General features: G+C 42.2%; 1 protein-coding gene across 1 annotated transcript in view; it reads right to left on the bottom strand.

Moving 5' to 3' along the window:
* The window catches only part of Dpm1 (Dolichyl-phosphate mannosyltransferase subunit 1), a 34,010-nt gene extending 20,239 nt beyond the window's left edge, over positions 1 to 13,771 (bottom strand). The window contains exons 1-5 of the mRNA XM_077655081.1: positions 13,556 to 13,771; positions 12,613 to 12,712; positions 10,984 to 11,094; positions 6,644 to 6,669; positions 2,916 to 3,011 (exon numbers count right to left, since the gene is read on the bottom strand). Coding sequence (XP_077511207.1) covers positions 2,916 to 3,011; positions 6,644 to 6,669; positions 10,984 to 11,094; positions 12,613 to 12,712; positions 13,556 to 13,653 — 431 coding nt within the window. The 5' untranslated portion in view covers positions 13,654 to 13,771. The remainder of the gene's footprint in view (positions 1 to 2,915; positions 3,012 to 6,643; positions 6,670 to 10,983; positions 11,095 to 12,612; positions 12,713 to 13,555) is intronic.
* Positions 13,772 to 14,452: the final 681 nt, after the last annotated feature.

The following is a 14,452-nucleotide window of genomic DNA, read 5'->3' on the forward strand; positions in this document are numbered from 1 at the left end:
TAGTCATTCAGAGTGCTTAAACATGTCCGTGTCAACATCCTGGAAGTACAAGAGTCATCTGGGCACCACAGTGTTGTCTACGCATGCATTAACAGCCAGAGGAAAAGAAGCAGCTGGGTTGTGGAGTGCTGTGTGTGATGCACGACGTGTTTCGAGAGGTCTGCCATTGCGGAGTGTTCGGCCTCCATCGTTTCCTATCAGGCGTTAAAAATGCTGTCCTGCGTTAAACACGGATTGCTGCAGTGCATTAAACGAAATACGAGGCATACGAAAGCACAAGTAAGTAGCAAAACCTCGTTGATGCGTTTTTAAATTGCGACAAAAACGCATTATTTGGAAAAACGTATGATCGAAACCACCTGATTTTGAGAAATGTAACTGCTGAATGAGGTAAAAAGACATTTATTGACAATTTCACTTAATAAACATGTCAATTTACATGTCTTGGCGCAATAGCTGAACAGATCCTATTCCAGTGCTCACTGAATTCAGTCCGCGTTTGCGCTGTCTTTAGCGCGGCAGGAAATTCGTAACGCATCCGGTCCGTTCACGGCAGTGACGAAAGTAACCAAAATCTCTTCCTTGTCATTTTTGGATGCTTCGCCCCTTTGCTCCCGAGTACTGTGGGAATGCCACTGCGGCGGCTGATTGCCACAGTGCTTCTGCTTTTTAAGCTGTTTTTTCCAGGCCCGGCCCGTTCGTATATAAGCGCATCGCTGTTAGTTCGTAGAAGCTTCGACTCCTTTCCCTTATGCACCGCGAAGAAACCTCAATGTTTCTCCTCTTCATATAGCGTCCCCGCAGAAACGGCCGTAGCGAATACTAAGCAAGCCGTTTTCATTTTTGTTCTTGGTGGTGGTGGTGGTGCTTCGCCTCGTTGCGTCGAGGCACAAAAGAGAAGCCACCACGGCAGGTGACTGTCGCAAAAAAACATGTCGTGTGGCCTCTCGTTCGGCCAACATTTAGGTTTGCACATGTGCGGCCGGTCAATAAACGTGTTATACGACCACAATTTGTTGAAATTTTAAACGTAGTAGCCGGGAAATCGTGTTATCCGGGAACGTATTAACCAGGAAAATATTGTGTAACTATGGTACATTTTTAATTTCTGTGATTTTGAGCGTACGAACAGGGAAATTGCATGAACCGAGAAGAACTTATCGAGGTTTTACTGTATACTGGGTTTGAGAAGGTCGACCTAACTTTGTGGCCATTACAAAACGTTTAGCATTCAGTGACTGTGTTATGGGAACATGCAGCTATGCTCGGAGCAACCGGAATGGGGTGAATAAATGTCAACTTTGTGCACTAGAAAGCCTGTTTCCTTGCTGTGAGCCATTCTGCCGCTCTGCTCCCTGCGGAGGCTGCGTGAGCCGCAGAGGTGTCCCACTGTATAAGTGTGGTCTGGTCACAGCCCAAAGAGCACAACAGCTATGGTAGAATATGCGTACTGCAAACAGTTTGCCTGAAGTAAACCTGCCCTGATTAACTTGCATACTTTGAATGCATTAAACAGCAAAGACAGATTCGCCCTTTTTTCCTAAAGAATAGTACCGAGCCCCTAATTAGCATCTCTTTGAAAAGAAATTCTGAACAACCAATCCCAATTAAGTCTCCCTGCTTCACTGGAACTTTCGTCTGCTTTCCTTAAGCATTCTGCACTCGTGCTTCTTAACCTTTTGACACGCTATGTACACAATTGTGTACAAAGTGAACTTGCAGCTTTTTCTGAGCGTGGGATGCACCTAGCAGCAAGCTCTTTGCTTCAGATGAATTTCCAGTCCTTAATCTCGCAAATAAGCTGTTTGTTTAATGCAGTGATAGCATATGTAGGGTATATATTATTTCGTGAAACAGTGAGTGGGGTAGCATGTCATCTGAAACTATTGTGTGAACGTATTGCTCCACCAGTAGTAACATTTCTTTTTTTTTTTCGCAGTTTCAAGTGTAATGTGCACCTTCCAAATAGCAGTTATTTCCATGATTTCTCTGCTGTCTACTTGATAAGTCGCGGCATTTCAATGCTGCAATTTTTATCAATTATGACACTTTGTACAAAACTTTGCACATACTTGCACAAAATGAACCGATAGTATTTTGCGCTAGAAAACTACCAACTCGTCTTACATAAGGCCTGATTACAATGTTTAAGCAGAACAATATTTCATTTCGGTGGAAACAAAAAACGGCGTGTCAAAGGGTCAAAGCTGGAGTACTGGTCGCTCACAACACACATGCCGCACATGTCATAGGCCTGACTCCATACCAGGGCGCATTGATACAGCACTCTATAGGCATAATTTCCTTTTGCATATGCAAAGAAGAAATAAACCGTTTTTACTACTGATATACCAATTAAAATTCTTGTCATACCCATGTCTTTTAGTATTCTCCGGCAAAGTGAATGCTATGCTACGAGAGAGCTGCCGTGGTGGCTCAGTGGTTATGGTGCTCGGCTGCACACGCGAAAGGCACGGGTTCTATCCCGGTGGAGGTGGTTGAATTTCGATGGAGGTGAAATTCTAGAGGCCCGTGTACTGTGCCACGTCCGTGCACGTTCAAGAACTCCAGGTGGTCGAAATTTCCGGAGCCCTTCACTACGGTGTCCCTCACTGCTTTGGGATGTTAAATACCCATAAACTAAACTATGCTATGATCTCGACTGTATCTCACACCCATGGCACTCACACACGTCTGTAGTCTTACAAAACAAGATGCAGTTTAATTTATGGCAGCTTACAGCCTACACTGAGTTTAAATAAAACAATACTAAAAATGATATTCTAGTTCAAGGAGCACTGGCATCAAAGTCCTGTAAAGTCTTCAGAATCCCATTTTGATGCTCTACATGCCAGAAGATAACACTGCAGGCAAATGTCATCAGCATTTCACAAAAGATTTAGAAAAAGAGTCACCTTATGAGTTTCCTCTTGATGTCCCATCCATAAACTCCGCCATCACCGACATACCTTGTGCCTGAGACCACGTCATAGTCGCCCTCTTTCTGTTTTCTGCAAGACAAATCAGAGCCACAAAATTGGTAATGACACCTTGCAACTCTGCCACAACGTGCTGCTACAGGGGGCAGCTTTCAGAAAGCAGCCAGGAAACCAGGGGCCGTAATTTGCAACATTTCTTAAGTAAATTCATTCTTACGGTTCCTGTGCTATTGGCTAGCCACACTGTCAATAGTGGAGCGAGCGAATTACCCTGCTCACATTGTCAGTCATGACGGCAACAGCTGCAACTACCAATGGTAGGAGGAGAAAAGAATCGTTACCAAAATATGGCCCCCAATCATCTAGAAACGAGTTATTAGCAACTTCAAGGGCTGAATTTTGATTTTACAGTGCTAGATGTACAAGGAACGCTGGTTGGTTTTATGGTGTTTGGCATCCGTGCAGGGGCAGAGCAGGGGCTCCCTTGTTTGTAGGAGAAGATTGCCTTCAGTACTGTACTATCCATAGAAGAAATGGTGGCTGGTTTCAAAATGCTTTGCGTTTGTGCATGCAAGGACAGAGCAGGAGTACACTGACCTTTTAACTCTAACAGGCGCTGCTTATTATTTCAATACAAGAAAACTGTTTTTCAATCTGGATAATCCATATCAAAACTTCAAGGAAGCTAATTAATTAGTTTTTTAAAACCAAACAAAGATAGTTATTTTCAACAGGCATGTACAAAATTTTGTAGTGTCACAATAGTTGAAAACTACTGCTTAAAAATGCTAGTACATTTGGCAATACATAAACACCAAAGAAAGGAATTGTGCAATCAACTCATGTTTTCAAAATGCAAATGACACTATAAATTCAGAAAAAAAAAAAAGTGTTATCACTGATAGCAAAATCTGTCTGCATGAAAATTGCTGAGGAGGCATTGCAAAGCTCCCTCTTTTGAGAAATAATATAACTAGTGCATTCACTAGCTGGCGCGAAAAAGCATTGTATTGCGATATTAACGATGTTAAATTTGCTTGAAATGAAAGAAATCACAGCCAGGTATAGCACATTTAAAAGAAAAAACTGTGAGCTTGCTGTTTACACAAGTGGGTAACTAGTATTCTAAAATGCTAAACATCAGCCACATCTCACATGATCATTTGACCAGCCCCAAGACAACACCCGTTTTTGAGGCTAGTCTCTTCATATGGCACCTCACGATCGCTTGATCTAGCACAACAGCTCCTGCTATAATGTGCCCCTAATCCTGATCTGGCATGGTCCAGCTCTGTCAGTGCTGCCACTCAGTCGCACCTTACATCAGTAACATCACAGTGAGGAGGGGTAAAGTGACCAGCCAGCACTGAATTTGGCAACACTTTTGAAGGTCACTGGGTAATCCCTTTTATTTAAGTGTATGCCACCACTATCACGAAGAGAACAAGAGCTATTACCCTCCTTATTTTACTCGCTTTAAGAAAACCAGAACTCTTAACAATCATCCACATGAATGCAGCTTCATACCATGGCACTGAAACATAAGTTGAACACTCATTAGGGAAGTGCTAAGTTCAAACTCTCACAGCATCCACCCTCTTACAAAACAAAGCCGATCTCTACCTTGTGCAGCCCTCTTTAACAAGGGCAGCAACAAGGGTAGCAATTTGCTGAAAAAAACAGGAAGGGTAAAACTTGCCACACAAAAGAAAAAACAGGCAAAAGTCTGAATAAAAAAAAATTATGGCAATGCTGGATATAGCTACTAATCAGGCATCCTGATTTTGGATCACATTTATATACTTTAGATAAAATAGGCAAGTAAAGTAGCTAATAATGGCATCATACAAATCTCCTTGTGCCTGCCACCTTGGCACAATGTATGAGCACAAGTAGGCCGTTCAGGAAGAAGGAAGAGTTTATGCATGTTTCCATTAAAATTGCAACCGCTGGCATGTAACACCCCAATACATGCAGGTCAAAAGGTGCTGCTTAATGCTCTTGGAGATGCTTCTGAGGCCTTACTTTGCTGCACACATTTCTTGATCATACACAAAGGCCGAACTAACAATTTAACTGAACGCATGCAGCTTATCAGAACTTCGCCAGAAAGATGGTCGCCCACAGTGGCATTTCCTGGAGAACTAAGAATGTTTAAAAGAAAAAATCCACTAAATTAATCTTAAGATTACAGATTCATGCTGCTTAGCAACCAGTTTCATAGTACAACCTCAAGCGAGATATTTTGATTAGTATTTACCTTGAAGAAAAATTTTCATTAACCAGATAGCTTTCGAGATTTTGAGTCATTGTAAGGAAAGGTACAGACCCCAAATTAGCAGCAGACTAACACTGTGTGCATTCCACACCCACTGCTGATGCAGACGTTCACCACCTGCCATGGACCTGCATCTGAACGCAGGCTTCAAGAACAAGACAACTACAGGAAGTTAGACTAACAGCTACTAGGGATGAAGACTTCGCCCTGTGGCTGATGGACAACACAAAGAGCCAAAGCCGGCTTGGATTTCTGGATGAAAATAGCTTCCACAAACTTGTGCAGTATATTAACATGATAGCATTAAGGCTGCTGTTCTGCAGAAAATCAGAACCTGTAACAGCGTTGAGTGAAAAATGGGCTCAGGTACGGTGGTCACCTGAGCCACCCTGATGGCCACCCGGGTGGCAGTTGAAGTAATAATTGGTCACGAGAGGTTGCTCGGGAACCGCAACCTGGGTCGCACAAGCCTTAACAGTGGTAGCGCCTGCCATTGCAGGGCAGTGGTGCTTTGCTTTACCACTCCACTACAGCACCAGCTGTGGTATGAGGACTCCCATGGATCTACGAATGTAGAGAGTGACCAATTCCACGTACAAGGGCGTTAACCGATTAATGCTATCGCGTCATACCCTTAAGGGGGAGCTTTAGTGTCTCCTCCAATTTTTGACGGCCCCGTCTAATCCCGCAAGGCAAGCCCTCCAATTAATAAAAAAGAAACTTAAGCATTTGCTGCATTTTTCGAGATTCAACCCCCAACTGTGGAACTAAAGGCTTCTGTTGCTGCAAAATTCTGCTCTACAGCAAAGGCAACTTCCCTATATTTATCCAGTTAAAGCACAGTATGTGCAAGTTAACGTCTGAAGAACATATTTTACGCCATTAGCGAAAGCCAAGTTGCGTCCACTGTAGGACAAAGGCTTCCCCCGTTGACTTTCACTTTCTTGACAGTCTACCTGCCAGTTCTGCAATTGCATGTCCTACCCAGGTCCATTTCCGTTTCTTAATTATAGCCAAATTGTGATCAATTCACATTTGTTCCTCAAACCAAGCTGCTTTCTTTCTAGTCTTTTAATTTTACTAATATCCACTTTAAGTGCCATTTCAAGCCTTTCTATCAGCACCGAAGTTTTAGAAAAAGGTAAAAACTGGTAAGGTACATTGTTTATATTCTTTACTTTTTGTTTGAGAGATATTCGTAAGCTGCATTTGATAATTTTACAATACTACTAGCCAAGTGCACTCAATCCCATTCTTGTTGTAATGTCCATTTCTCTCTTGTGGGGTGCCAATTAAAGTACCTTATTTTTATCCACCAACAGCAAAGTTGAATAAGGCAGCCTGACTATACCAATGCTAAAGCTGAGAGTAAAATTGCACAAGAGAAGGTACAAATAGATAGATAAATAAAAAGAGCTACACTTACTCGATAAACTTTGGAATGAACTTGGGCTGGAAAAGAAAGCATCAAAAGGGAATTAGCACACACAGTGTCCATTTTTACAGAAGGTATTGATTACTTTTCTTTGCGGTAGAGCCCCAGCATAACAGATTAAGCACAATGCTACAATATGTAAACACCTAGCCATTGCACTTTACTACCTTCAACATAGATTTCAGTGTCAGTGTCACAAAAACATACTGCTTCTAGGTTACTCCAAATAGGCTACTCCAAGCCTCAGAGCACGTTGTTTTATCAAGTTGTCAGACTTTGATATTTACTAAAAGCAACTTTTTGCTTGTGGCATTGTTGTAATCAGCAGTAATACAAAAACACACCTGGTGAGCACATTTACGCCGCGGTGGCTCAGTGGTTAGGGTGCTCGGCTACTGATCCGGAGTACCCAGGTTTGAACCGGGCCGCGGCGGCCGCGTTTTGATGGAGGCGAAACACAAAGGCGCCCATGTGCTGTAGGGTGTCCATGCATGTTAAACATCACCAGTTGGTCGAAATTATTCCAGAGCCCTCCACTACGTTTCTTCTCTCAGTCCCTCCTTTATCCCTTCCCTTACAGCAGGGCAGGTTCAGGTGTCCGCAGAGATGTGAGACAGATACTGCGCCATTTCCTTTCTCCAACAACCAATTTTCATTTTTTCACGTTTATGTCACTCTTTCTCACATCAGAGCCCCATTTTTCATGAAATCTGTATGTCTGACAAAAATAATTTACTAATCTAGACTCAATATTCAGGCTGATACTCCCAAATGAGTAGGCTCAGGCCTGAATTTGCTTGTTTCAAGGCAGGTGATTAATGAACAAGCCACATAACAAGCTTTTCTGCAATTACAAAGATAAGATGATAAGATGTTTTGATAAGGGTGTCCTCCAGTTATGAAGTAAGTGGGACTGCATACTGAACTAAAAGCACAGACAGATCATCGAAAGCAGCACACCTATTACAGTGGAAACATAGTAATGACATGTTTATACAAACATATTTCATCCAACGAGTGATAAACTGATAAATATCATAATAAGACAATGACATTTTACTGTAAGCAATGTCCTTTCAGTGGACTTTCCTTTCAATCTAAAAGCTTTTATGAGTGATAAATAAGCCAAACTTGTCCCATTTTTTTCCCCTGATATCTCTGAAATGCTCAACCTCAACAAAAACTAGTATACGGTCCGATAAAAGTCTGTCAACATTAAAGACAGCAATAACATTAGCGCAATGTTCAAGCCAAACATTGTAGCAGTGGTCAGACTAAAAGTGAGAACCCAATGGATGGACCTCTTGGTAACCTAGTCCACTAGCTAACGAGAAAGATTATTTGAAAACAACAATAAAAAAAGAAATAGCAGAAGTTACTTGGGGAAAACTGCTTTTTGCTCCAAACTGTTTCCACTCATTCTGAAGGACTTCCGAATGCTATATTCTCTACTGAATAGTAGGTTTACTCACGAATGTCAACATGCATGTTGGATGTAGCAATGAAACCATTATTCAATAAAGATTTCATGCCGGCAAGCTAAATTTCAATGCTGAAAATGAATTCCTTTCAAGGACCCAAGTACACAGATGATCAATAAGAAAGAAGCTTGTTCACTAATTCCAGTAACTTCACCGTTTCAATGGGCACATAGAGGAATATGCGAATTCTGTAATAACCTTGTGGCAAGTGCTAAAAAATATGCTGATTGTGAGTGTCTACCACCCATGAACACTCTCACCTCTGGTTCCAGCTATGCTTCAGCTTCAAATCAATTGAATGTGTACTAGACCGCTTCACAATTTACATGCAAAGAGACTTCTACGGTATGTACATAGTACTTATGTACTAGGAGTCCTTGCAATACTCCTAATGGCCATGAAACTTCCCCCAAAGTTTGGTTTGCAAACAAAAGCAGTCAGTAGGAGCGCCACCGCCAATCGAGGAGCCATAAGCAGTAGACCGCGCCAGCGGCTTATGGTGTAGTTGTGGCAGAAAAACGTGCTTCGGTGCCTGGGTTGGTCATTATTTCATAGTTTTAATACTTTATGTGAAATTGAAGCGGATATCCTGCATCCGCTACAGTTATGTAATCTCAGCCAGCTTGGTACTTATATAGGGAAACAACACTGCCGACAGTGCCATGGCGCACTCTACTTGCCATCGTCCGGGTGCTACGTGGAGACTTATCATGTTTAATAGGACATTTAAACATTGCTTAAACATGCTGTGTGCTATTAACATAAAACACACACGTGACTGCAATGCAGTGCATGATAAGGCAAAGACAGCGTTAACAGATGGCACTCATTGGATTAATGCTGCGCTTCTGTCGCTTGCCTGGCTTCAGTGGATGTGATTACAGGTTTAACAGTATGTTGCACATACCACAGTGCATTTATGCCTATCCGGCGTGCAATTTTATTGAAACTAAGTCAGAAACTAAGCTTCTGAAAAAGGAACTTGGCAAGAGCACCTACGGCATTTTCTATGTGAAAACCTGAACTGTTTGGTGGGAGTTGACCCATTTTAAGTAGGCGAGCTCCTTACAAGTAATTGATGACCTGTGCCAAGGACTGCAAGGGGCTGTGACTGCATTTTCGCTTGACGTCGAGAACCTTTTCTACTTTATTTCTGTTGACAGCAATGAACCAACTAGCCCAGACCAAAACCCTGATTTTAAACCAGCCTGCCCCCAGAAGCCAGAATGACATTCAGCAAACTGCTAGTATGTTTTTGTTTTTGCATCCATTGTTTGGAACAGTGTTGGCACTGTAATTAACGTTAGAACTCAAAATGTTCAGCACCGTTTTCTTCCCACAGAGTTCGATAAGTACTCTGGTCACCAATTTTACTACAAGTATATACCTTTTTCAAGAAGAGGTTGATGCTGCCATACTGGACACTGGGCTGTGCTCGCAGAACAGGAGAGAGTTGAGGATTAAGCAACCTATGTTCTCCTCATAGCGATAAAAATTGGTTGCCTCGAGGGCACTGAGAAAACCAATACTAGAATGCTCAGAAAGTGCAACCTCGAAGATTTGTCAACTAGGAGAGAAAAACTGGATCTAGGTAATCTTTTTTTACAGATGTCTGCACAGTCTGAGTGCTCTCATATCCCAGAATAAATCTGTTTAATGCGCCGACAAAACGGCTATGGCACCAGTGTTTTCTTGGCAATAACTGTTTCTCTTACTAACCCACACAGATGTTGCTTGATAGTTTAGCTAACGGCAATAATGGCTATGTAATTGATATTTCTGTCTTCTCCATTGACGCATTCAAGCTTACCATGTATCTATGATTGGTGCGTGCTTGTTTGTATACCTTAACAAAGGCTACAGCTGTTCATGGGTATAATAAATAAATAAATAAATAAATAAATAAATAAATAAATAAATAAATAAATAAATAAATAAATAAATAAATAAGAAATGCAGTTCTTGTTTTCCTCTAATGATCTAAAACCAACCTGTTGCATCAATCCCCTGTTTGGGTGCTGAAACCAAAACAAACTATGTCAGAGGATAATAATAATAATTGGTTTTTTGGGGGAAGGAAATGGCGCAGTATCTGTCTCATATATCTTTGGACACCTGAACCACGCCATAAGGGAAGGGATAAAGGAGGGAGTGAAAGAAAGGAAGAATAGCTGCCGTAGTGGAGGGGCTCCGGAATAATTTCGACCACCTGGAAATCTTTAAGGTGCACTGACATCGCACAACACACGGGCGCCTTATAGCGTTAGTTCTAGATTACTTCCCAGGCAAAGCCAGAATTCATATGGTGATCCATGCTTACTAGCATATTATGCACCATTTCAATGAAAAAAAAAATTTGATGCCCACTTCTTGAAGAGGTTTATGCTCAAATATATGCCACAAGCAGGGAATGGTGGATGATGAAAAGAAACTTCCAGGCTTTTTGCCGTCTCCTGGTGCTAAGAACCTCTACAGCATCACCTCTACTGCACCCCCCCCCCCCTCCCTCACTACTCTCTGCCCAGCCCGTCTGTATCACATCGCTACAGAGACAGGGGCGCATCCTACAAGGCACCTACACGCTGGCCCAGGTGGCACTCATGAGCTAGATCCCGTGACCATAGATGGCATATTACAGGGAACACCCACTCTGTAACCTTTGTGACCCTCTTGTATCTACTCTCATGAGGCAGCAGGTACACACACAGTTCTTGGTTGTAACACACTACACACCGTTCTTAGTTATAACACACAGCGATAATGGCGCGGGACACTGACGCCATTTACCACAGAGAACATTGTATTTACAGCTAATTGTAAAAAAAGAAAGAAAAAAAACTGTTCACTTACATGATGAGAGAGATCAGCATCCAGAATGATGATGAAGTTACCTGTGGCACTTTTCAAGCCATGGATATATGCTGTCCCAAGACCAAGCTTTTTTTCTCTTGGTTTCAGTACCTTAGACAAGTGAGAACAAATTAACTGAATGTAAACAGTCTTCCAAACCTTCAACATCCAACCAAACAATCAGTTCACGTAGTTTCCTAAATTGAAGCATTAATATGAGCATAGGTTAAGCAAAATAAGTGCAGACCCTTCATTTCATTGTCATCATCCTCATCAACCAGGTTCAGCCCACTGTAGGACAACCTCCCCTAGTGACCTTCACAGATACATTCTTTATTTTACTTTTTACTCTCTCCAACTTTTCCTTCTATAACCAAACAGGGTGCCTACTCAGAGTGACCTGTGCATTCCATTTTTTTCAGAGCCTACGCTTGCTTCGCATCAGTGATCTTTGACTGCCCAATGTCCTGCAGGAACTGCAGCAGCTCTAACTTCGCATATTTCACGATCTCATCTTTTCACCTCCCTTGCTGCTGCCCCAGGCAATGTTCCTATTCCCCTGGCATCCATTCTGTTTTTCTAACAGACAACAGGTTATCTGTTATGTGCATTACATCCATTGCCACAGTCCATTTTCTACTAGCAAAGCTAAGCTAAGCAAAGATATTGGCTAGGCTGTTTTTTTTTTCCTCTGCAACCTACCCTCTTTCTGTTGCCTTTAATTTTCCTTTCCATAGTTCACAGCATGCTCCTAATCCTCAGCCTAAGATTTCATAGTGATAGCTGTATGTGTGTCACTCTATGATATCGCCTTCATAAATGTCGTCGGTGTCGGTAACGGCAGCGGCTGTACGCAGAATGCACTTCCACATCTCCTACTGCCTCACTGTGTGTCCTACACTGTTGCTCCTTTCCGAGGATGGATAATCACTAGTTTTCTTCACTTCATTTTATATAACTTTACTTTGCCTGCTTGGGTGCGCTTGCATATGGTGCAGTCACTGCCTGGATTACTTATCAGGTCATATGATGAGCACAAAAAAAGTTTTGTTTCCACACCCCAGTAGCGGAATTCGGCCATTGTTCAGTCATTATAATTATTTCCTAGATTACTTATGAATCCTCCAGTGATGCAATGACATGAAATGTTTGCATAAGTGCTGATACCTCCAATGAATCAAACCTCTCACTTGCACAATGCCAACATAAACAGAAAGTAGTCGCAGCATGTATAAACTGGCTTCCTTGCAATTTAACTGACACCACGACGTTGAAGTATGTAAGAAAAAAAATTTCATGCATACTTATGTAAATTAAGTAGGTAGACTGCTTTAAGTAAGGTTTTCTTGTCGACACAGGGCATTTTCGAAAATAGGCATAACTTTTTTTCATGCATCTTAGAACCTTTGCAAAACGGCAATGCTTCAATGCAGTCAGACAAAGTTGCTCTGAAAGAGGAATTTAATTTGAACTACTCTACACCAGTGTTACCGGCACAGCCAAAAGTGCCACTCGTCAAACCGGTCCCTCCTTTCGTTTTGCGGCAGGCAAGTTATGAACACCATCACTCTACTTTGGTCCCGTACACAAGAAAAATGAGCATGTGTATGATATATGGACAGGACTCACAATCTTGTTGCTTCCATAAATCTTCTGGAGCTGCTGAGCTGCTTCAAGTGTGTTGTCGGGGCTTCCGTCATCGATTACAATAATTTCGAAGTCATAGCCACTGGAATAAAGCGAAAGCAACAAATAGTCGCAAATTTGAAGATCTAACAACCCTGCCTCTTTGTACTTAGCTGCTTAATGAATTCAAGAATGATTATTAATCACTAAAAACTGCAAAATAAATCATCCAGCATGCCAATGCGAGCCCGTGTATGCATTGTCTTCAGCGTCGGTGATGTTAAGAGACATCCAATAATATTAAAACACCTCCTCCCAGCGTACAAAATAGATCCAAACACAGCAGGTGGTCAGTGCATCCCAAACTGGGATGCTACGACCGTAGCATGTGCGCAAATTTTCTGGAGAGACCTGCCTGACGACCGAAAGTCATTGGCAGCAACTGCTTTGTTGCTCGCGTTTTCTGTGCGGCATCTGCACGGTAAGTTACAAACAACATTGTTTCGAGGAATGCGCTTTTCCTTTTGGTAGAGTTTGACGCGAATTTCTTTCTGATAACTGTGATAGCCTGAGATTAACAAAACGTTTCAAAATTGCAAAGTCTGCCTGAAATACAAGCAGCAACTGCAAACGACGAAGAATAGGAGGCGATACGCGACCTTCTCCTGGCAAAATATGGTAATACGATCAGTACCTACTGAGTTGTGTAAACATTCCTGGTAACCCGAGCAAACGAAGGCTGCAAGTCGATCAGTAAGTTTCAAAACAGGCAACGAGATTTGATGAGATGAAGTAAACAGCACAACTTGCTCTGCCAATGCAGCATAACTGGAAGTTAGACTCTTTCTGCTGGGTAGGCACAAGCAGCGAAATGTTACGGGTGTATTTTCAGCAACGCGAGCGGGACCAACGAGTGCAAACGTGTCAAAGCCGCGGGACAGCCCACCTCTGAGACATGTAGTGGTCGATGAGCCAAACCACGATAGGTAGGTTTTCTCTCTCGTTGTACGTCGGCAGTAAGATGCTGTATTTGTCGGCGCCCATTCCTGCGGTTCACGCGTGCCACGAAAGCAAGTGAGCGCTTGGAAAATACAGATGGTTTAAGTAAATGTCAACGCAAGCGTCAGCTTTCCACCATCGTATGGATTCGGCTGGCTGAGGATTGATTGCGGATTGCTCGAAAAAGCAAAGCCACATTTTTTCTATTCTTTTAACCTTTAAAACAATTATGTTACCTAATGTATTTGTTCTTCCTTGTAATAAAAGATGCTTTTATGTATTAAAAACTTTGAACAAAAATTTTAAAAGGTTTTAAAGTTATGTTTCGGTTTCGATTGTCGTAGACTAACCGCATTGTGCGTGTTACAAGGGCCAACGAAAGTATACTGGAACAGCATACATATGCTTGCTACGTGCGCTTCAGTCCGGGGACATAAATTCGTCTTTTCTGACCACATTTAGAGTTCACTCTACCACATCTGTTGGCCATAGGTCACGGGGGATTGATGGGCACCACTGGCGGATCGTTCCTCAAGTGGCCCTTGTGTTTTTGAACACGTTGCGCTACCTGGGAGACGTCGAAGCTATTTAGAAGCGGCGCCATTAGCGTGCAAAAGAGACCGCGGATTTGAAAATGGTATGTTTCGACATACACCCACGGTTCTGCAGTAAACATTGCAAATTTTGCTGTTCGTTTGGATCATTGGTTGATTCCTCATATTCTTGCGGCTGTAGTTATTCTGGTGTAACGTGGGATATATTCAACATTCAGCTATGGAAACGATCATTCGCAAAAGTTTCCCTAAGTTTGGAATGCGTATAGGCATTATAGTATAGTGCTCTA

This window comes from Amblyomma americanum, chromosome 2 (genome assembly GCF_052857255.1).
Source record: "Amblyomma americanum isolate KBUSLIRL-KWMA chromosome 2, ASM5285725v1, whole genome shotgun sequence".
Taxonomy (NCBI): domain Eukaryota; kingdom Metazoa; phylum Arthropoda; class Arachnida; order Ixodida; family Ixodidae; genus Amblyomma; species Amblyomma americanum.